At 34.7% G+C, this 22,165-nt stretch overlaps 4 protein-coding genes across 4 annotated transcripts in view; 1 reads left to right on the top strand and 3 right to left on the bottom strand.

Moving 5' to 3' along the window:
- Positions 1 to 5,108: 5,108 nt before the first annotated feature.
- LOTGIDRAFT_203814 (hypothetical protein) lies at positions 5,109 to 6,154 on the bottom strand. The gene has a single exon (XM_009055285.1). The coding sequence runs from the start codon at positions 6,047 to 6,049 to the stop codon at positions 5,495 to 5,497; it is 555 nt and encodes a 184-aa protein (XP_009053533.1). The 5' UTR covers positions 6,050 to 6,154; the 3' UTR covers positions 5,109 to 5,494.
- Positions 6,155 to 6,239: 85 nt separating this feature from the next.
- LOTGIDRAFT_116755 (hypothetical protein) lies at positions 6,240 to 11,638 on the top strand (the record flags this gene model as incomplete). Its single annotated transcript, XM_009055284.1, has 10 exons — positions 6,240 to 6,326; positions 7,197 to 7,532; positions 8,209 to 8,377; positions 8,752 to 8,957; positions 9,199 to 9,345; positions 9,707 to 9,820; positions 9,991 to 10,073; positions 10,425 to 10,714; positions 10,877 to 11,078; positions 11,416 to 11,638. 10 exons carry the CDS (start codon positions 6,240 to 6,242, stop codon positions 11,636 to 11,638), a joined length of 1,857 nt encoding a protein of 618 aa, XP_009053532.1.
- Positions 11,639 to 14,164: 2,526 nt separating this feature from the next.
- Positions 14,165 to 15,084, bottom strand: LOTGIDRAFT_116643 (hypothetical protein; the record flags this gene model as incomplete). The annotated part of the gene is made up of 3 exons (XM_009055283.1): positions 14,165 to 14,292; positions 14,694 to 14,810; positions 14,916 to 15,084. Coding segments are annotated over 3 exons (414 nt in total), but the record flags the coding sequence as incomplete, so codon positions are not given.
- A 5,520-nt stretch (positions 15,085 to 20,604) lies between these two features.
- Positions 20,605 to 22,165, bottom strand: part of LOTGIDRAFT_231904 (hypothetical protein) — a 3,630-nt gene continuing 2,069 nt past the window's right edge. Inside the window, exon 2 of the mRNA XM_009055282.1 lies at positions 20,605 to 21,926. Within this exon, the coding sequence (XP_009053530.1) occupies positions 21,130 to 21,903 (774 nt within the window). The 5' untranslated portion in view covers positions 21,904 to 21,926 and the 3' untranslated portion in view covers positions 20,605 to 21,129. The remainder of the gene's footprint in view (positions 21,927 to 22,165) is intronic.

The following is a 22,165-nucleotide window of genomic DNA, read 5'->3' as shown; positions in this document are numbered from 1 at the left end:
GGCTGCAGGAATTCGATATTGACAGTACGGTAATAAATAAGGTGTTAATCGATACAGAAATCAATAAACCCAATCAGTTTATATCGATTACAGTTAGATCTCCGTTAAAATGATCAATAATAAAACAAGGTATAAAGGCACTATCATTCAGTTATCACGCAATTACCTGCAGGCTTAATCCGTTACGTGGATATCTTCTATTTCCTCAATTACTCAGTGTTCCCTTTAGCAAGATTCTCTGTTTCATTACTATTCGTGTTACCTTATTATTCTTTGCTCCATTACCATTCTCTGTTCCATTACCATTCCCCGATTTATAAATTTTTCTCTGTTCCATTACTATTCCCCGATTTATAAATTGTTCTCTGTTCCATTACCATTCCCCGATTTATAAATTTTTCTCTGTTCCATTACCATTCCCCGATGTATAAATTTTTCTCTGTTCCATTACTATTCCCCGATTTATTACTTTTCTCTGATCCATTACTATTTGCTGTTATATTACTATTCCCTGATACCTTACTATTATCTGTTAAATAGTATTCACTGTAACATTACCATTCTCTGTTACATAGTATTCACTGTAACATTACCATTCTCTGTTACATAGTATTCACTGTAACATTACCATTCTCTGTTACATAGTATTCACTGTAACATTACCATTCTCTATTACATAGTATTCACTGTAACATTACCATTCTCTGTTACATAGTATTCACTGTAACATTACCATTCTCTGTTACATAGTATTCACTGTAACATTACCATTCTCTGTTACATAGTATTCACTGTAACATTGCCATTCTCTGTTACATAGTATTCACTGTAACATTACCATTCTCTGTTACATAGTATTCACTGTAACATTACCATTCTCCTTTATGGTTATTCTCTGTTCTTTTACTCTTCTGTCTCCTTTATATTATGATCTGTAACATTACTATGCTCTGCGACATTTTTAATCTTTACATTGCTATTCTCTGTTAGTGTTAAAGTGCTATTCTCTGTTCCATTACTATTACCTGTTGCTGTTCCATTACTAACCTCTGTTTCATTAATAATCCCTGTCCAATGATTGTCCCTACAAAGTTCCCTCATTGCACACTGTAGAACGATATCCACCTTCATTGACCCAATAAGAAACAAAGATTGAATGATATGGAAGATGTCGGATTACTGTGTAGAGTAACAGATTCTGTAATAGATAAAATTGTGAGTGTTATGGATAGATTGTGTTAATTACAAGAGAAATTGATCCGTAAAGCAACCCAATAACACGTCAAGTCTATTTTAATTCATTGCCAATCCATTGACATCTTTGAACCGTAATGATTTAAAGGCGTTAAGTCGTCTAAATGTGTGTTTCACAAGCTTAAAAGGCAGAACTCAATATCAGCTTTCTTTTGGCACTTTTGCTGGAAATCATTTAAAGGAATATAATCGACTACTGTTAGGTTTTACCAATTCTTTGAGCTTAATTGCAACTATCCGTACCACTTTTCAGAATGATAAACCGAGGTTTGCAAACATTTATATAAAATGCAACCTGCTTTAACAGAGGAAAATAACCAAAGCTTCAGTTTCCATTCCTCCATTCCATTTCAATTAGAGGGTAATATACCTTTAAGGTCATCGGATAAATTTACAATGGCGACTATCATCTCATATTATTTAAACTATCGGAAACGCCAAGGTTTCATAAATATTCTACACTACTAGCGAAATTCTATTGTAAACTTGTTTTGGTATGTAATGATATACAAGTACTATACAATATTAAACCTGTATTATCACTGAGATCTATATAAAGATTATAATAAGTATATAAGTATATAGATCGTTAAGTGTGTATTATCAACAATAACGCCCGGTCTTTATTCATATTATATTAAAGTATATCAATTGCCGATATATACTACAATGGTTATGATATATGCATAATGTATTATTAGAATCTGTACTTTTGCAAATGCCTCTACTATAGTCCATACTTTGTGTTTTTTTTAATATAACGCATGTCGGGGGCAGATATCGTTCAGATGTGGCAATAAACTGAGGCCCCGTGTATCGCAGGCAGTGCAACCTCGACGGTTGGAATTCGGCGATACGTAGATTAATGGCCAAAATTAGCCTTATTGTACATAGCATTGCGTACTCTGTATTCATTAGCCCGATAAAGTACGGAAAAGTAGGACGTAAAACTCCCACTCCTAAAATTCGTATACAAAGACAAAAGTCAATGAAAAGATCAAAGCATGTACGTGCACGATAGAATGCAAAATAGAGGGCGTAGACTGTAAAACTATTGTTCAAAAACCCAATGTACCATTATATAGCTATGAATGGAAATCAAGACATTACGTATATATTCAATATTGTTATTTATTTCATAAAATATAGCAATCATGCATTTCAAAATAATAAAAAAAAACATACCTATATACATTGGCGAATTAAATGATGGACATTTGTACAAAAACAAATATATTACAATCCTTTAGCATTTTTAAGGAAGTTGTATTTAAAAAATAATGCTAGTTTTAGCCCCTTTTAGAGTAACGAACTATAAACGTCTCCATTTTCAATTAAAAAGAAATATTCGTATATCAACTGATAGATATTAACTGAAATTTCGAATAGTTAAAACACTTCGTTTATATTCAATTGTGGGGAACGGGCCCGTCGGAATTTAGTTCTGAAAATGCATAAAGCACACACGTGTAGTTCCGTATTTACATACGGGTAACTCAATTCAAATTCAAATGGTTAAGCGAATATTGAGGGATATATCATAGTTATATATCAGTTGCTAAGAATATAATTTAGACGACTAAATCCCTTTAACGATAATTAAATCAGAGTAATTAAAAGGGGCAGATGGTGAAGAATAAAAGTACTTTATTGTCTGATATCACGATAATATCACATGAAATCCCAATACAATATAATTCATTAGGGCTAATTAGTGTGATAATTTGCCAATTGGCAATTTGGCAAGTGTGTCTGATAGATTTCTGAAGAAGGAAACAACTATATTTTACAAGGATAACAACTAAGGTTCACAGTTAAGGATCCTTTCTACCAACTGGTCTTGGCCAAACCTCTTGGCATTGGTCTTTCCCAGATTATCCGTGCCCATTTACAGCTGGGTCGACTGGGACCCAGTGGAGAACTTTCTGCAATCATATTACACAAACAATTTTGTGGTTTTTAGCTGGGCTGTAGAAGACAACTCAACATTATGACAGGTTTTGTTAACTCAACGCTAAGGTACTCACGTCGCAGCAAAAGTTCCCTCGTTGCCTACTGCATTGTGTGTCCAGTTATATTTCAACAAATCAAAGTAAAAGTACATGTAACCATAAAATTCCAATTCATACATTAAATCTTAATACAAGTAAGGATTACAATATAATCAGTGGCTTAAAATGTAGAAACAATCGATACAGATAGAAAAATCAATAATCAGTTAAAATGGACGGATTATCTGATTAGGCCGGATTATGTCGATTCCAGAGTTGTAAAAAACAACAAACAAACAAACAACGATGTCAACAACAATAAGTGGCAACAACAAAATCGGCAGATTGACAACAAGAACTAGTAAAAAACAAAACGGCAGATTAACAACAGGAACTAGTGAAGAACAAGACAGCACAATGCCTGTTAGGTGTGGCATCGACTTCAAAATAACTCAAACCGAGATAATGAAACTGGATAGTGCAACTTTCACACAGGCAAGCAATCTTGTGTCTGTTGTGACTACCTAACTATACAACAAACACTGAAATTTTGAACAGGACTTAAGTAAAATAACTGTGTTCTAAATACACGGTCTCAATAGCCTATAAACTATTTGAAGATAAATCACGTTTTAAGTGTTGATTTAATTATCTTAGATAAGAACGTGAGGTGTCGAAAACTAGACCTTATCTCAAGAAATATTTAAAATGGCGGACAGTACTTGCTTACCCGTCTGCTATTGGACAATAGCTATGAGAGGAAACAAGCCGAACATTTGCTAACAATTTATGTCTTGTTTACAGAAAATCTTTAATGTACTTTAATATTCACAATATATAATGCAAGTTTTGAAGAATCTATTAATAGCACGGTTTGGCGAGCACATCTCATCTTACCGGAAGTATGAAATTTTCAGACATGCGCCCTTTAAAGCGTTTTGAACTGAAGGATTAAGCTTGTACTTGAGAGATTTAAGCCCTTATTAGCGAGATTATCCCATTCACCAACTGGGCCTCTATCAGTCAAATAATGTACAACAAAACGAAGGTTGGTTCAAAAGGTTGCATGCCCTTACAGCCAAAGGGTCAAAATGTTAACAATCAAATTAAAATCAGATTTCAATTTCGTTGCTTTTTTCTGATATTTTCGTCTCCATTGTAATCTAACAAGGCTTTTACCACAGTCATGTTCTAATAACATTATTCTTTAACCAATCGAAGCGTCTTATGATAACAATAACAAATTGTTGGATAACGAAACCAGTAGAGCATTATGATAACCTCTTTGAGTTTCGCTATCCCGCAATTCGTTATCTTGATTATATCACAATATTGTAATTATGAGGAAGATTTGAGCTTCGGGTCCGCTCGATACATTACACCCACCGTAACATTACCTCCCACGAAATGTAAACCAAAACCCTTCAGTCCTTACCAACCTAATGTTAAACAATAAACAAAAGATCAGCAAGAATTTTAAAGGGATTGCAACGAGGGTTTTTAAACTTTATATGTGCATCGGAGACACTGACAGCATCATTCTAATTGTCAGTCAAATGTCTGTGGTTCCTATGACGTCACCACCGGAAAAAGCGCAAAAGATATAAACTTTAAATAATTGTTAAAATAACGGATTAAGATGTGATGGAGATCTATTTTGGGTGTTTCTGAAGAAGGCAGTAAGTAACGTCAAATAACAGGACAATGATAATTATAGTTTTGATATTATGGAGCTTTTGCGATAGTGACGTTATAATAACGTTTCAGTGGAATTGCAAACCCCCCACCGAGCCTTTTCTATACATACTGCTTAATGTTGTGATTTCACACAGATAATCCCATCAATATTAACAGAACAAAAATAACAAATGTTAGAATGAATCTTTGCACAATAACAAATTTTAAAGTATCCCAAAATATTGTGGATAACAAGGAATAACAGCAAACATGATTTAAGCGAGTTCTATATACACTAATTTACGAAAATAACCGTTATTTTTCGGCAATATATTTTTTGACGAAAGCTCATTAAAAATCTATGTACATTTCGAGGAAAATATGAAAAAAATATATTCAAAACTGCTCCACATTAAAATCGTTGCACAATAAATTCCGAAAAAAAAAGTTCCTCGAATCCAAAAATCCAAAATATTGAGCATTATGTCTCCATCACAGATGTTCAAATAAAACATATTTACATCTACTAATTAGGAACACAGTCTTAAGGCCGATCCGAGCTAGATCTCAAATTAGATAGCTCCAGTGCGAGTGTAAAACGTATCCGCGACGATTCGGGTTCGCCCATACGTCGGTTTTTTAATTTCCTCCTTTTTGACCACGTCGTTCAATCTCCATCCGTATTCCCAGGAATTTAACAATGGATATGGAAATTTTTCCTCAGGAATTTGGAAATATCTGGACTGTAAATACTGATATCGGCCTTTTCCTTCCTTGGTGAACCCGTCGTAAAGTTTAGAATTTGTGTCCGGAGTTGCTGGACGCATGTTCAAAACAGTATTCACATTGCCTGACGCACTCTTGGTGACCAACGCATCCCAATCAGTGGTTTTCTTTTTATTGAATCGTTGTTCTTTGGTAATTGCAGGTAATCTTTCCATCAAAGCTTCGGACGGTTTCGATCTTTCTTCAATATTTCGGCGAAATACTTCCATCTGTCGGGGTTTCACCGCATCCTGCCCCCTTCTTTTTTGATGCCAATTTAAACGGGTATCTCGCTCCTTGTTAATTGCCTCGGTCAAGAAATTTTGACTCTCAACAGTGATACTTGCGTTTCTAGCTGCCATTTTGTGCGAATGTTTTCCACTGTTAAAACTTTTTCAATTAATGCACACACCTCCAAAGTCAACCGTATATTGACTTGAGTTAATAATATTGCGGGTAAAAGAGCGTGTCGAACATAAACGTCGCCATTGACAACGTGATGTAATAATTCTCGCGAGATCTCACGAGCTTGTGCGAGATTAAAAATCCAAAATGGCTCCTACTTGGCCAGAAGAAGTGGATGTCTTCTCCGTTCCTCATTCTAGAATGAAGGAATTGGTTCAAGGTTACTTAGACCAGGTTTGTCAATTTAAGAATCATTTCAGGAAAACTTTTTCACAACTGTCAATCAGCAGATCTGAGTTCCTAGCCTTTTTCAAGGTGGAAATTGGCTCAATTTTGGCATTTACTGATTTTACACATGTCAACAGTGTCAGAGTTACGAAAAAATGTCAAGTAGAGGCAGGGAATCAAGTGCCAATTCAAAGCTTATTTCACTTTGAAATACTGTGAAAATAGCAGACCGAAGGAATCTCTAGGCTGTGATTATTCATTATCTTAAATGACTTGTATAATTTCTTATCCGGTTATCTTGGCACAGGTCCAAGTTTATGCGACATGTATTTCATCAGGTAGTCAATCATCATGGATGATAAAACGTATAAAACTATAAACTGTACCACTGTTTATATAACAAACAAATAAAATGTTATTTTATGAATGCTAGTTCAGTTGTTTGTCTATCAAACTCATCCTAAAGGGAAAATATATGCCTTACATAAACTTACTTAAAACGCATAGTATCGGTACAATAAAATAATAACCCTTAAGCTCGACTTAAAGTAACAGAGTTAGATTTCTGAAACTTAACAAACAAGCTTCAATTTCATTTGCAAATCAATGAACATGAATAAAAGTTCATTTGATAATGACAAAGCACTCTAGTTTTTAAATTGCTGTATCATTGCTTTGTATTTGACAATTGTTTCAAAAACCACTTTGTTTTCACTTTTCAGATTTAACATTCTGCGTCAAGTTTCCATGCAAAAATTATTTGTCATCTGACAGAAAATTGAAATGATACAAATAGAAGCCATAAATGTCCTGATACACATAAAAATCTAGGAAATAATTTTACAACCATTTCAATTTTAGTTTCTTTTCTTTCAGATGACAGCTACAAACTTTTCTAACGTTATTCATCTTACAACTTTACTGGAGAATCTTTGTAATGCTTTCCAGGAATTTAAGATTCACGAACAAATTGAAAATAAGTATATATTGTGTAGACTACGACAGAAACTGCGCTCCCTGTCCATCAGGAATAGTGCCGTGTGCAACTGTCACTCGGACAACCGTTTGTCAGAGATGTTGGAGCTAGTCAAAGATGGATTCCAATGGATGTGGCGCCCACAAGCAGAGCGTCTCCATTATGGGTTTAAATTACGCAGAGCTTTAGAAGAATTTACTGGGAGCTTTATTCCACATATGGAAGAGGAAGAAGCAGTAAGTGCTTTTACTTTTATGGTGTCTTGTGTAGGGCTCTGGATGTAACATGTATGTGCCAGTCATGTCTAATTGGTGCTTCAAAATGGCAGACCATAAGTTTAATCATTAGGTCATTCATTATCCATGAAAATTGTTACATTTTATAAACATGGCATAAACAGTTTAACCTGTATCAATATAAGCTTAATCAGACATTGAAATCATTCCAGAACACACCACATTATTACTGTTATAAGCTTATGGTTTTGTGATATTATAATAATATAAATGAGTTGGAATGCTGCCAACACTTTTATTGTCTCAACAATATATTCATCGTTAAATTATGCAAATACAATATACATAATTCAAATTCTTTATAAGGATTGCCAGTAAAATAGATAATTTGAAAATTGATTTTTACTCCCCAAAGTTTTTGAGAAATACTAGATCTTTCCTTATTCAAAATGTCTTTAAGGACACAAATATTGGGCCACAAGGATATTTGGCCCCTTATTGCTAGCTCCCCATTTGTAGAAATTATTTACATCACAGTCTCTCTTACTTTCTTAAAATTTTGTATCAAAAAGCCTTGTATTAATATAGCAAAAATCAGCTTAAAGTGTACTGAACTCAATTGAGCTTTAATTGTTAAAGTCATTTAATATTTTTTAAGCTTTTCAATTTATTTCAGATATTTCAACCCATGCTGATAGAATATTTCAGCTATGATGAATTGAAGGCTATTAAAGCTGAGGTTATTAAACAACATCTTCGTAAAGCTTCAGATAATTATCAAGAAGAGAAATTTGTTGAAGATACCAGATCTCGTAAGTTTTTGTCAACTTATCTCTTGGGATTTTGTCAATATATCTTTCAAGTTTTTTGTCAAGTTTTCTTGTAAGATTTTGTCAACTTATCTTGTTAGTTATTGTCAACTTATCTTGTAAGTTTTTTTCAACTTATCTTGTTAGTTATTGTCAACTTATCTTGTAAGTTTATGTCAACTTTTTTATATAAGTTTATGTCAACCGGTCTCATTTAAGTAATTGTCAACATATCTCGTGGAATGTTGTCTACTCATTTTTAAGATTAGTCGACTTATCTTATAAATTTCTGTCTGTCAACTTATCTTAAGGTGCTCGTACACCATAGCCATGAGTTCTGAACTAGCAACCTAGCAACTTAGTTCCTGTTTTCCTCTTGGTTTTTACCTTTGAATCCTGTTATTTTGCAGGTGAAGTTTCAAGTGAAGAAGAAGAATCAGCAGACAGTAAACCAAGTTTAGATATTTTACCAGATGAGATTCTGTTGAATATATTATCATACTGTACCCCTATAGACTTGACACGATGTAGTCAGGTGTCCCAACGATTGAATACATTATCACTGGATGGTTCTTTATGGACACAGTTGTATCCGGTTCACTGGGCTCAAGGTAGGGTTTTCTCTAAGCATTTTAATACCTTCAGGTTTTTTAAACTAGTCAGTGATTCAGGTTGGCGGAGCTGTCGTTGAAAACTGAGGCCCTGTAGTCTACAGACTGTGCTTGTAAATCCCTCAACAGTTTAAAATTGAGAAAAGTATAGGCTAATGCAGCTGTCTTAACAAAATTTCCCTCATTGCTCATGGCATGGCGTAATCATTTGACTTCCCCTTTAACTAAGTGTTACTTTTAGGAAAGTGGAGTAATAGAAAAGAAGTTGAAGAATCTGATATGGAAACCAGCGCTGATGTGTTCGAAACTTATATTGTTATAGATGAGGATGCTGATGTTGATGAGACACCAGGAAGTGAACTCTCTAGTGGAGGTGATGACACCATACAACAGGTATAGCTTTGAAACATCTCAAGAATGCTCTCTTCCAGCTGGTCCTTGGCTGAGACTCTTGACATTGATCTTTTTTTATCAGCAATCTTTACACCTGGGTCAACACAGATGAAAAAGATCTGGATGGATATTGACTTAGGATTTCAAGGATGCTGTCTACAGGCTGGTCCTTGGCTGGACCCCTTGCAGTTAAGTCAAGCAGGATTACACCTTAGGTGCAGGAGGATGCTGTCAACCATGCTTTCCATGAATATCCAATCCCTTTACACCTGAGTCAACATTAATAACAATGTCTTCTAGCATGTCCTTATCCAATCAGCTGAAGATAAGTAGGATGTAAAACTCCCCATTTCCTTTTCAGGTTAAAAAAGAAGTGAAAGTATTGTTAGCCATTGTAAAATATTTACTGCCACGAGTCGGCCATTTCATCAAGAAGTGTTCTTTAGCTTACAGTAGAGGACTGAGTAATGGCATTGTAAGTGAAAAATTATTCCTGGTCTTTTTATGTGTATCAGGATCACTACTGATTCCATTATTAATTTGCACCACTCCAATTTTCAGTCAGACATCTGTTTCATTTTAGGTTTATATTTGTGAAGAGGACTGAAGTAGTCCAGGTTGTTAATTGTCATTATTTCTTTGCAGGTGAAAAAAATATTAAAGTTTTGTCCTAACCTAGAATATTTGAATTTAAAACAGACCCGAGTGACAGATGCAGCTTTTAAAGTGTAAGTTATCTCCTTTGTTGATCTGCAGATTTCTTTTATGCTCAAATCAGAGCAAGGTATCACCTCTTTGACTTTTCTTTAGACAGGGGGTAGTAGGGGCTCCCTAATGTAGAAAAAGGGTACCGACAGTCTTCATTGATTTTTTATGCTTCGAGATAGGTCAAAATATTCATGATTTAACGAAAAGTATTTTCCAAAACATAGGTGTAAAGTGAACAGTGTTCTATTTCAAGACATTAAAGATTACTTGACAGTTAAAAGAAGGGTTGGATAATTCTGCTGTCCAATCAAAATTTGCCTCATTGCATACTTCAGTGGGGTGTAAAAAACTTCATTTTATTTTTGTTGCAGGCTTGGAGAAGGAAAGTATGGTAGTAAGTTACGATATTTAGATTTAACTGGTTGTAAAAACATTACAGACTTTACCCTTCAAAAACTTGCCGAGGCTTTGCAATATTCTTCACCATCGGCTTCGAACGTTTCTTCAGTGATACCCAAAGATTCTAAAGACTTTACTCAGATGCAAATTGATCCCATATGTGATATTGAAGACTTTGAAAGAACAAGGAAAAGTGCGTCTGCAACAAATACTGATTCCCGCCCTAATTCAAGACAAAGTAAGCGTGGAATTTGTAATCAGTGTGGAAAAATGGCCATTGGAGACTCTGTGAATTTTGATGGTGGTTCTGTTTGTCCAGTCGATGCAGCCGTGTCCGTATTACAAGACTGTTTATTTGAGAATTACGATAAATCGACAGGTCTTCAAGAACTTCAGAACGAATTCGATCAACTTGTGTCATTAGTAAAGGGAGATAACTCTCCTCATCAGACTGAAATATGTTATGACCTAATTGTCAGTGATACAGAAATGAAAACTGAGAAGTCTCTGACTGTCCAGTCATCAGATAGTGTAGATAAGGTAGAAACATCATCCAGTACTACTAGACCAGGCTTAGAATATCTGAATCTGTCTGGATGTCAGAATATTACAACTGATGGAATCAGGTATGGATCATCTTTTCATTGTCAAGCTGTTATGAACGCCTTTTAATACCTTGACATCAGTAGTCGCATTTTTTCATCGTATGACATCTTTTGACAAGATTATAATTCAAGATTTATATCTATCTCGTTTGTTAGAGATCAATATATAGCCGGACTGTGCCTAGTTTTAAGGCACAATAAGAGAACTTATTTTGTGTTGAGAGTTCTGATTTGTCGTAATTGCTAGCGTGCAATGCAAAAAGATTTATCAGAAAATTCACATTATATACCTTATGAATGCAGAAATCATGATGGGTATTGAACGCAACATTAGTTAGTATTCATTATATCTTTGTAGGTATCTGGTGGAGTTGGGAAGTCTACCGAATTTAAGATATCTAAATCTGTCTGGTTGTATGGACGTTTCAGGGGAGAAAATCTATGAACTGGTTTCAATATGCCCTGTGTTGGACCACTCTCAGCTGTATTATTGTGATAATTTAACAGATGATCCATTCCCTGAGACAGCCAGTGGGTGCTGTAATGTAGATTGTGGCTCACGATTTTGTTGCAGAAATTAGTGGTAGGTGGTTAACTTCTGATCTTGTTTTGATTCTTGTCCATTCAAAGTTTTAACTGGCTAATCATGACCCTAACATGCCTGTGTCTGTGTTTTTGAAAAATTGCTTTACTGCTATTTTACAAACTATTTTCCTCCATTACACTCTCAGTCAAATTGTTTACAGTCTTTCTGTCAAGGCAGTTGATTGGCTGTATTTGTTAGTGTATAATCCAATCAGATAGCTGCATTTAGAAACTTCAATGATAAATGGAAGGTGACAATTGCTGTCATTGTCATGATCTCGTAGTCTGAATAGAGAACACATCATATGACAGAAAATTAACTATTGTCTGTAGCAATTGGACTATTTAGAGTTACTTCCCTTCTATAAATACAACTTCTTCACACATAACTTAACTTAACGCTATACTCCACTAATTCCTCGAAAACTTATTCCATTCTCCACCTGTATTTGTCAATTCGGCATCCCTTTTAGAGAGTCTACATAGCTAATAAGATTTAAAATTCTTGCTCATTCTCAATTCTCAGTTCTGGGTCCATCTGCATAACTGATTCTTTTATTTTTCAGGCGATTGATTCAAACTATTATCAGCTTTAATTGCAAGGCTTCCTGCTTGTTTAATTTGTGGCAGGCTAGCTTCAGCTTCTAGTGCTTAAATTAGCTCCCAGTTATTTGCTTATGGTTACTATGTTAAAGATATCAGAAGAGTAAATTTAGGAACTATATAATACAATAAAACAGAATGTCAAGTTATTTTAGAGCTACCAGTACTGTTAAAGGGATTATAAAGAGGTTTTTTTTATCTTTTAAGGTTATCGGGGACACTGATAGCACCATCCTAATTTTTAAACATCTGTGGTTCCTGAAATTCCACTATAATTAAGCATTTTGTAACATCATTATAGCAAAATCTGCTTGTAGTATATAAAAACCTTTGGGATAGTGACATCATTAAACGCTTAATTTTAGTGGAATTGCAGGAACAACACACATCTGATTGAAAATTGGAATGGTGTAAATCGATGCTATGTCTTCAATACACTTAAAAAGTTTTTAAAACCTCTTTAAATCCCATTAATAGGCCTATAATGATTATTTTATTATAGTTGTATGGATTGTATCTACTTTAATATGAAAGGCTGTGATTCCTGTTAGTGCTATTGAGTAATTGTTAAAATATTTCAAATTCTTTTATTATTTTGTCTCATTTTATATCTTATATTTTTTACTGCTTTATGGCTTTAGCTATTGGGTTGTTAGTGTGTTGCTTTTCTATAGTCTTTTAATTAAAGGTATCTTTTTCAAAGGGTGATTCGAAATATAAATGCCAACAGTTCAATGAATTGGAGGAAGTATTAGTGTTCTTAAAATTGTTGACTTCAATTTGTTTTTTTAGACTGTTAATCCAAACTCAACACAATAATCATGTATAAAATGAAAATTCTGAGGTCTTGGTTTCATTTTTTTTCTGTGGGTAAATAGATTTGCCATCCAAGTTCTGATGAAAGCATTGAATACCAAGGTATAAGTTCCATCTCAATCAAATGCATGGTTGGCGGTAGAAATTGTTCATGTCTTGTCTCCCTTGTATGTTCGTCTCTTAACAATAAAATTCTTATTCATATTCAATTGTTTGTATATTTTTGAAGACTCTATTGATTTCCGTTTATATTATTTATTAATTAATTTGTAAATTATACGTAAATTCTGAACTCCTGGGCGAAACCCTTATTATATGAATATGGGCATAGTCCTTTGTATAAAAATGTTGTTTTTGATGCTTAAAATTCAACGCCGCGTTGGCTAGGAAGCTATTTGGACAAAGTGAATGGGGATCCTATTTACGTATTAAAAAAGTGGCGACGAGACTTATTAGGCTAATAAAAACACAGTAATCAAGGATTAAAGCTATCATACTTTCATAAAATGTTGAATTACTTATCAACAAAAAATTACGCCTGTGTATCTTCCGTATGTTCATATTTTACTGCTAGCAGTCGCTATGCTTGTTGAAGAAATATGGCCGCCACCAACCAGCCGAACGAGGTTAAATCTTTTTGAATTGATGAGATTTTATTAATGAATACATGGCATCTTTAACTGTTAAATCTTGTTGTATAAATTTGACTTCAGCTCTTCCATATTCTGTGGAAGTTCTCTATCAGCGCTTTCGGGTAGTAAAAACATCAACCCTGTTACAATAAAGCAACAAGTTCCAAAAATGGCTCCAGGAGCCCATGGCATATATGCCGCCTGAAACAAATTATGAAAATAAAGTTGAGTGAAACGTGCGTATCTGCGAATGATCGAGAAAATGAAGTGTGCAAAAAGCTAAAATAGTGTGTCTCGTAATACCAATCCTCTACATACTGTTAATGAATGGATTGTATATTGACTATATTCAGCCTTGACCACGAGTGTCGTAAACTGTCTTAGCTCACAACAATAATAACAAGGCACGAAGGTAGATAGTTAATACCTCACAACAAAAATAACGAGGCACGAAGATAGATAGGTAATACCTCACAACAAAAATAACAAGGCACGAAGGTAGATAGGTAATACCTCACAACAATAATAACAAGGCACGAAGGTAGATAGGTAATACCTCACAACAAAAATAACAAGGCACGAAGGTAGATAGGTAATACCTCACAACAAAAATTACAAGGCACGAAGGTAGATAGGTAATACCTCACAACAATAATAACAAGGCACGAAGGTAGATAGGCAATACCTCACAACAAAAATAACAAGGCACGAAGGTAGATAGGCAATACCTCACAACAAAAATAACAAGGCACGAAGGTAGATAGGCAATACCTCACAACAATAATAACAAGGCACGAAGGTAGATAGGCAATACCTCACAACAAAAATAACAAGGCACGAAGGTAGATAGGCAATACCTCACAACAAAAATAACAAGGCACGAAGGTAGATAGGTAATACCTCACAACAAAAATAAAAAGGCACGAAGGTAGATAGAAAATAGCTCACTACAATAATAACAAGGCACGAAGGTAGATAGGCAATACCTCACAACAAAAACAACAGGCACGAAGGTAGATAGGCGATACCTCACAACAAAAATAACAAGGCACGAAGGTAGATAGGCAATACCTCACTACAATAATAACAGGCACGAAGGTAGATAGGCAATACCTCACTACAATAATAACAAGGCACGAAGGTAGATAGGCAATACCTCACTACAATAATAACAGGCACGAAGGTAGATAGGCGATACCTCACAACAAAAATAACAAGGCACGAAGGTAGATAGGCAATACCTCACTACAATAATAACAGGCACGAAGGTAGATAGGCAATACCTCACAACAACAATAACAAGGCACGAAGATAGATAGGCAATACCTCACTACAATAATAACAGGCACGAAGGTAGATAGGCAATAGCTTACAACAAAAATAACAAGGCACGAAGGTATATAGGCAATACCTCACAACAAAAATAACAAGGCACGAAGGTATATAGGCAATACCTCACAACAAAAATAACAAGGAACGAAGATAGATAGGTAATACCTCACAACAAAAATAACAGGCACGAAGGTATATAGGCAATACCTCACAACAAAAATAACAAGGAACGAAGGTATATAGGCAATACCTCACAACAAAAATAACAAGGAACGAAGATAGATAGGTAATAGCTCACAACCAAAATAACAAGGCACGAAGGTATATAGGCAATACCTCACAACAAAAATAACAAGGAACGAAGATAGATAGGTAATAGCTCACAACCAAAATAACAAGGCACGAAGGTAGATAGAAAATAAAATTATTGTACTATATTTCCATAACACAAGAAAGATGGCTATTGCAGTCAAGGTATAAGACGCAGTTTATATTCAACACTAGTTTTTCCTATTAGAAGCAAGCCATACGCTATCCCAATGGTGATTGTATAAAAGCCAAAAGAAAAAATGAGTCTTTGTGTAGACTTTATTTGTTTTTGAAATGTATCCTAGATGTGATTTGCTGATTATAAGAAACTTCATCAAAAATATAACTGTCAGTATAGGTAGACACTTTCTTAATTCTAGATATTAACACAGGGTTTTGGCAAATACAGTACGGCATAATTAATAATGATGCCAAGTAATTAAAATGTTAAAAGAATTGTAAAGAAGTTTTCTAAAATTTATACACCATTCCAATTTTCAATCACACGTGTGTGCTTCTAGCAATTCTAGCACTAAAAATAAGTGACGTCACTAATCTCAAAATATGCTTTATCACACAAGGACTTAGCGATTAGTGGCGTTATAAAACATTAAGTTTTTAGTGGCATTGCAGGTACCACAGTAGTATAAGAGTATATAGATAGGGGGCACTTTATATAATTTAAAAAGAAATCACTTTTTTCCTAACGTCATTTTTTTGATACTCTTATACTACTTACCACAGACGTCTGATAAAATTGGAATGGTGCAAATTGATGCTATCAGTGTTCAGGATTCACTTTGACGAGCTTTTTCCCTGATTGTAATTTACCACAATTTATCACACGAAAAAGAAACACAGAACAGGCTTAAAGATGGGAATAAACTTACATCGGAAACGAGCGAAAAATCTTTAGGTTTGGCCTATTCGTAACCATGGATACAGGATGAAGTGTTATATTCGAAAGTTGCATTATACAAGTATTTTATGGTACATCTACCGTATTCAAAATGAGTTTGGTTGTAATCAATTTAGGTTTGATTATATTCAAAATCTGCTGCGTAGTTTTTAAAATTTGTTTGGTTCGTTAGCATCGCGCTATTTAATGTTGGTGAGCAGACACATTCATTGGCCTGGGCTGAAAATAAATGGATCCAGAAAATATCACACAAAATCGACCGAGTGGCAATGGGCAATACGTGGTCAGGGCAATCAAACCTAAAGTGAAAATATGTATGACACATTCATACAAAAGAACAATTTACCCATCCAATGAACACAATGGCCATTACAACGAAAAAAATCGATACTTTATCAAAAACCAGATGGTTACTTGCTACGATGAAGCATTAATACTTACAAATGAACAAGCTGGCCACTTTCACAATAATATTATTGCGATAAAATAATTGTTTTGATACTTACCACCGAAGAAGACGACGGTCACTTGTCATGATGAAGCATTGATACTTACCAAGTAACAATATTGCCACTTACAACGATTAGACATTGAACACGATGGTAACTCGAAACGATGAACCACTGGTACTTGCCAACGAAAACGATGGCCACTTGCCACGATGAAGCAATGATACTTACCAATGAAGAGGATGGTCACTTGCCACGATGAACCATTGATACTTACCAATGAAGACGATGGCCACTTGCCACGATGAACCATTGATATTTATCAACGAAGACGATGGCCACTTGCCACAATAAAGCATTGATACTTACCAATGAAGTCGATAGCCACCTGCCACGATGGCGCATTGATTCTTACCAACAAGGAAAACGTTGGCCACTTGCCATGATGAAGCCTTGATACTTACCACGGTAAAAGTATTGATTTGACACTTACCAATGAAAATGATGGCCATGACTTGATAAGCTTCTGAGAACCAAGTTAAAGAAGCAGCTACATAGTTGATAATTTGATATCGCCCAACACCACCCAACGATATCAAAACTTCGTCGACATCAACTGTACGGATATCTCTCTTATCCATATTATTTTAGTTCAGCTTAAAGGGATTGTAAAGAGTTTTTTTTAATTTTGTATCTGTATCGGGGATTGCAGGAATTACAGGAACCACAGACGACTGATTGAAAAGTGGAATGGTGCAAATTGATGCTATCAGTTGTTCAAGGATCCTGCAGAATAAAACCTGCTATAATATCACACGTATTGGAAGTTAGAAACGATCCTCAGGACCCGAAGTCGATATCCTTGTTAAATATTGAAGTTTGATCTCATAATACACGAAGGACTAACTGATAGACCGGATCTGTTGGTCAAAGTTGGTCAAGTGCCATCCAGTAGATAAGCTCCAGCAGAATAAAGCTGCTTCTTCCCTGCTATACTCTAATAACCAAATGATGAAAAAAGTCCATACGTTAACGTAACAGCCAGTAGAACCTATATTTCAATTTCGTTTAGGTTTTCTGATATTTTGTTTGTCATTTGCATAAAAATAAAGTACGGTACGTAGAGCAAAAGGTTCTACATAGACACTCAATATTTGTGTTCAAGAAGATTGTAAGATCTCGGTTACAATCTCTATATATGTATAGTACTGTCAACATGTGTGCATAAAATTCCATAACAGTTCAACACACAATTAAAATTCAAAAAATATTACAATCAATAAATATAAAGCTGAATCTGGTTAAGGAATGAATGGTTGCCTATATCATCCAGTCTTTCTTTGTCTACGTACAGGTACTTCGGCAATCCTCGGCAGTTTCCGTAAGTTGAATCTGTCTCAGTAATGAATGATTAATTTCGTTGTGACTTCTTGTGCAAGGGTCTTTATTTCCGACAATTCACATTTATTTGTCCAGTGATAGTAATGTTGCGATTTAAATATTAGTGCTGGCACGATATATCGGTGAATCGATGTATCGTAATACGACATGCCACGATACGCGTATCGTATCGCAACATTGTGTATCGATACTTGGCGATAAAAAAATTGGGATTTCTATAAGTTACTAAAAATTGTTAGAAACTTTTTATAAGATAGTGGACCCTAACCACTTCTATCAACTATATTACCAAATATCACAGTTATAATGTTATGAATTAATATTAACTTTGAAGAAAAAATGTTGATTTTTATCCCATTACTCCACATCGCGATATGTATCGTATCGTGACCCTTGTATCGCGATCGTATCGTATCGTTGCATGATTGACGATACCCAGCACTACTAAATGGCAGTGGCTATTTACCATTGGCGTTGTAAGCGTGGTAAATAGTCATAACTACCCTTACAGCTACATACCAAGGCATGGTAACTTGTTAAATTAGACCAATTTTACCACGTTTTTTTTTATTTGATGTATTTCATCCAATTTTTTTTAATATTTAAAAAAATCATACTTTTTAGGTTTCAAAAACATAAATATTGTGCACATTTCACATTGTTAGCACACTAAAATAAGCATTTTAATATCCCTTGTGAAGGATATGATGTGAGCGAATTGCTTATTTGATTAGTATATTATCATACGAGTGATTATTATGAATGAAAATCTGTAGCTTGTAAATACTCGAGAAGGCGTAACACATAACGATTTGAACGAAACTTTGTGAAATTGTTTATTATCAACAAACGATGGACTCTATCACAATATAGGCACAATTATTGATAAATTTACATAAATTTACATAAAACTTCATAAAAATCATTTAGGAACCTCATTAAAAGGGTTGAAAAATATGTAATTAGTTTTTTCCCTTGTTTTTTGAAAAGCGTTCTATTTGAACGCACTCTTACAGTTCCGGGCAGATTTGTACGGAATTATTAATTTTCATGGAGTTTACGTCCTACCTTTCTGTTTCACTTAGAGAAGAGCAGTATACAAAACCAAAAAAAAAACGTTTGAAAGAAGTGTATGGCTATGGGTTGAATATAATGAACTGGTGATGGATGCAGGTTTGCCAAATGTTTAACATCGCCCAAGGGTGAACCTTATTCAAAAAAACGGGAAATATCAAATATGAGTTATTGCTTTTGTTTTTCGAAATTTAATTTAAACAAAGCTGACAAATGTTACATTGCCTGAAACACTATCTTAGACTCGACTGACTCACTCTTTTGAGCTAACTGAATTGTTTGTTTCCAGACGTCAGATATTGATAGTGTTTGACTGTAGTATGTAGTAATGGTTAGTAATAATACAGATATTGATATTGTATGACTGTAGTATGTAGTAGAGGTTAGTAATGATACAGATATTGATATTGTATGACTGTAGTATGTAGTAGAGGTAAGTAATAATACAGATATTGATAGTGTTTGACTGTAGTATGTGGTAATGGTTAGTAATAATACAGATATTGATATTGTATGACTGTAGTATGTAGTAGAGGTAAGTAATAATACAGATATTGATAGTGTTTGACTGTAGTATGTAGTAATGGTTAGTAATAATACAGATATTGATAGTGTTTGACTGTAGTATGTAGTAGAGGTTAGTAATGATACAGATATTGATAGTGTTTGACTGTAGTATGTAGTAGAGGTAAGTAATAATACAGATATTGATAGTGTTTGACTATAGTATGTAGTAGAGGTAAGTAATGATACAGATATTGATAGTGTTTGACTGTAGTATGTAGTAGAGGTAAGTAATAATACAGATATTGATAGTGTTTGACTGTAGTATGTAGTAGAGGTAAGTAATGATACAGATATTGATAGTGTTTGACTGTAGTATGTAGTAGAGGTAAGTAATAATACAGATATTGATAGTGTTTGACTGTAGTATGTAGTAATGGTTAGTAATAATACAGATATTGATAGTGTTTGACTGTAGTATGTAGTAGAGGTTAGTAATGATACAGATATTGATAGTGTTTGACTGTAGTATGTAGTAGAGGTAAGTAATAATACAGATATTGATAGTGTTTGACTGTAGTATGTGGTAATGGTTAGTAATAATACAGATATTGATAGTGTTTGTGTAGTATGTAGTAGAGGTAAGTAATAATACAGATATTGATAGTGTTTGACTGTAGTATGTAGTAATGGTTAGGAATGATACTGATATGGATATTGTATGACTGTAGTTTGAAGTAATGGTTAGTAATGATACAGATATTGATACTACAAACTACAGCCAAACAATATCTGTATCATTACTGACCAAGACTGCATACTACAATACATCAATTGTAGAGCGATATAGAAAAATACCACAATAGAGGCAGCTGTTTCAGTCTCAAATTAAATTAGTGAAGATAAAGACAAAAGTGGTTCAGAGCATGTATTTATTCAAGTTTCTCTTCGAGTGTTTAACATTTCCTTTGTCCATTTCTACTGAGTGCTTTGGTCACTTCTCTCCCAGGTCGTTGAGCCTTTATGTCTAATCATTGGTCACTGTATTTCTTTAAAGGTCATGGTTCGCCTTGTTATAGGGTGGGAGTAGATTTGGGTCTTGAATATGTGTAAATAGTCTTCAGAAGTATATAGTAGTATAACTGCACGAAAATCATACCATCCCTCAGTACCTCAAACTAGAAATTTCTCTTTCTATTTCTAAAAATGTGGCTTTTATATACATGGCGGAGTCTCAAGAAAGACGGCTCGTCATTTTAAAATTTTAACACGGATAATTCTGGTCACAAAGGTATTTGAAGGCTCACATTTCGATGGTGAACTGTGAACACTTTTACTGATTACCTTAGCATGGAAAAAAAATCCTGTTAGTGGCGAATCTGTCCCTTTAGAGTGTTGCTTTTGAAGCATGTCCCCATCCATAAAATGTAAGAGATAAGAGTCACATTTTATTTTAAAATGGAATAACCATTGATTTCTGGCATGGCTAATCCGGTTCTCTCAGCGTTCAAAGGTCGAGTCTTTTCTCCTCTTGTTAAAGCACGACATGAGGATGCGGGTGTGTTCGAAAACCTTACCGGTGTAGAACTCTGTTTGTTCTGGTGTCCGTTAGTTTTCGTTGCTTCTAGTGTTTGTTTAAGAGCGACAACACTTTGATTTGCTCGGCACGCATTTCGAACAGACCCTACATTACTACAAGCAAAAATATGGCGCCTGGCTTGGGAAGCAATTTGATCATCCAATGATTTTAATTTGTTTCTTCTGATTTGAATTCCCATGAAAGTGTCTGAACGATTTTGATTGAATCCAAAACCGTAGGGCAACAATGAATGATTTTCCATGTCCTTGACTGAAATTGGTGGTAAGGGATGCTTAAACTGGGGTACGTCTATTCCAAAGCCGCCATTTTGGATTTCCTTATTTTCTTTGTTCTGGTTTGTTGTTTCAGACTGAGTCATTTCGTCTCCTTTCCTTTTGCCCTTATCGAGATATTTCGTTCCTGATAAAGCCATATTGAAATACGTTTGGTCTTTATCCACCAGAGTTCCGGGATGTTTCCATGGGCCCACGTATCTCTTTTTTGGTCGCATGTTAGGTACATTGAGCGGATATTCATCATCTTCAACCGGAAGTTGAAAATACCTACTTCCGGTTTCAGAATCGAGATTGAGCGTCACTGTGGAAATGCTCTGCTTTGAGTTCCTTCTATCGAGTGTAAGCATCTTTGGTGTGGATGGAAGTTGAGCTGTAAAAGAGATTATTTAGAACAATATCGATGAAACATAACGTACAAAAAAATGGCGACATGGCCAGTTAATGTGCACCCATTTACGTCTAACTTGCTTGGATTAATGAAGCAAGATGACAAATTTCACATAACGACCGAAACTAGAACACTTAACCATCATATACCTGACATGACCAGCTAAATGGCGTCATTATATTCTCAAATCTCTTACCTGCTGAGCAACAGTCCACCTCCCC

Source organism: Lottia gigantea, assembly GCF_000327385.1.
Source record: "Lottia gigantea unplaced genomic scaffold LOTGIsca_24, whole genome shotgun sequence".
In the NCBI taxonomy this organism is placed as follows: Eukaryota; Metazoa; Mollusca; class Gastropoda; family Lottiidae; genus Lottia; species Lottia gigantea.
Note: the sequence above shows the minus strand (reverse complement) of the source record. Positions and strands in the feature narration are given on the sequence as shown.

Excerpts from the sequence above, each read along its gene's own strand:
- LOTGIDRAFT_203814 (XM_009055285.1), bottom strand. The coding sequence starts at position 6,049 with ATGGCAGCTAGAAACGCAAGTATCACTGTTGAGAGTCAAAATTTCTTG.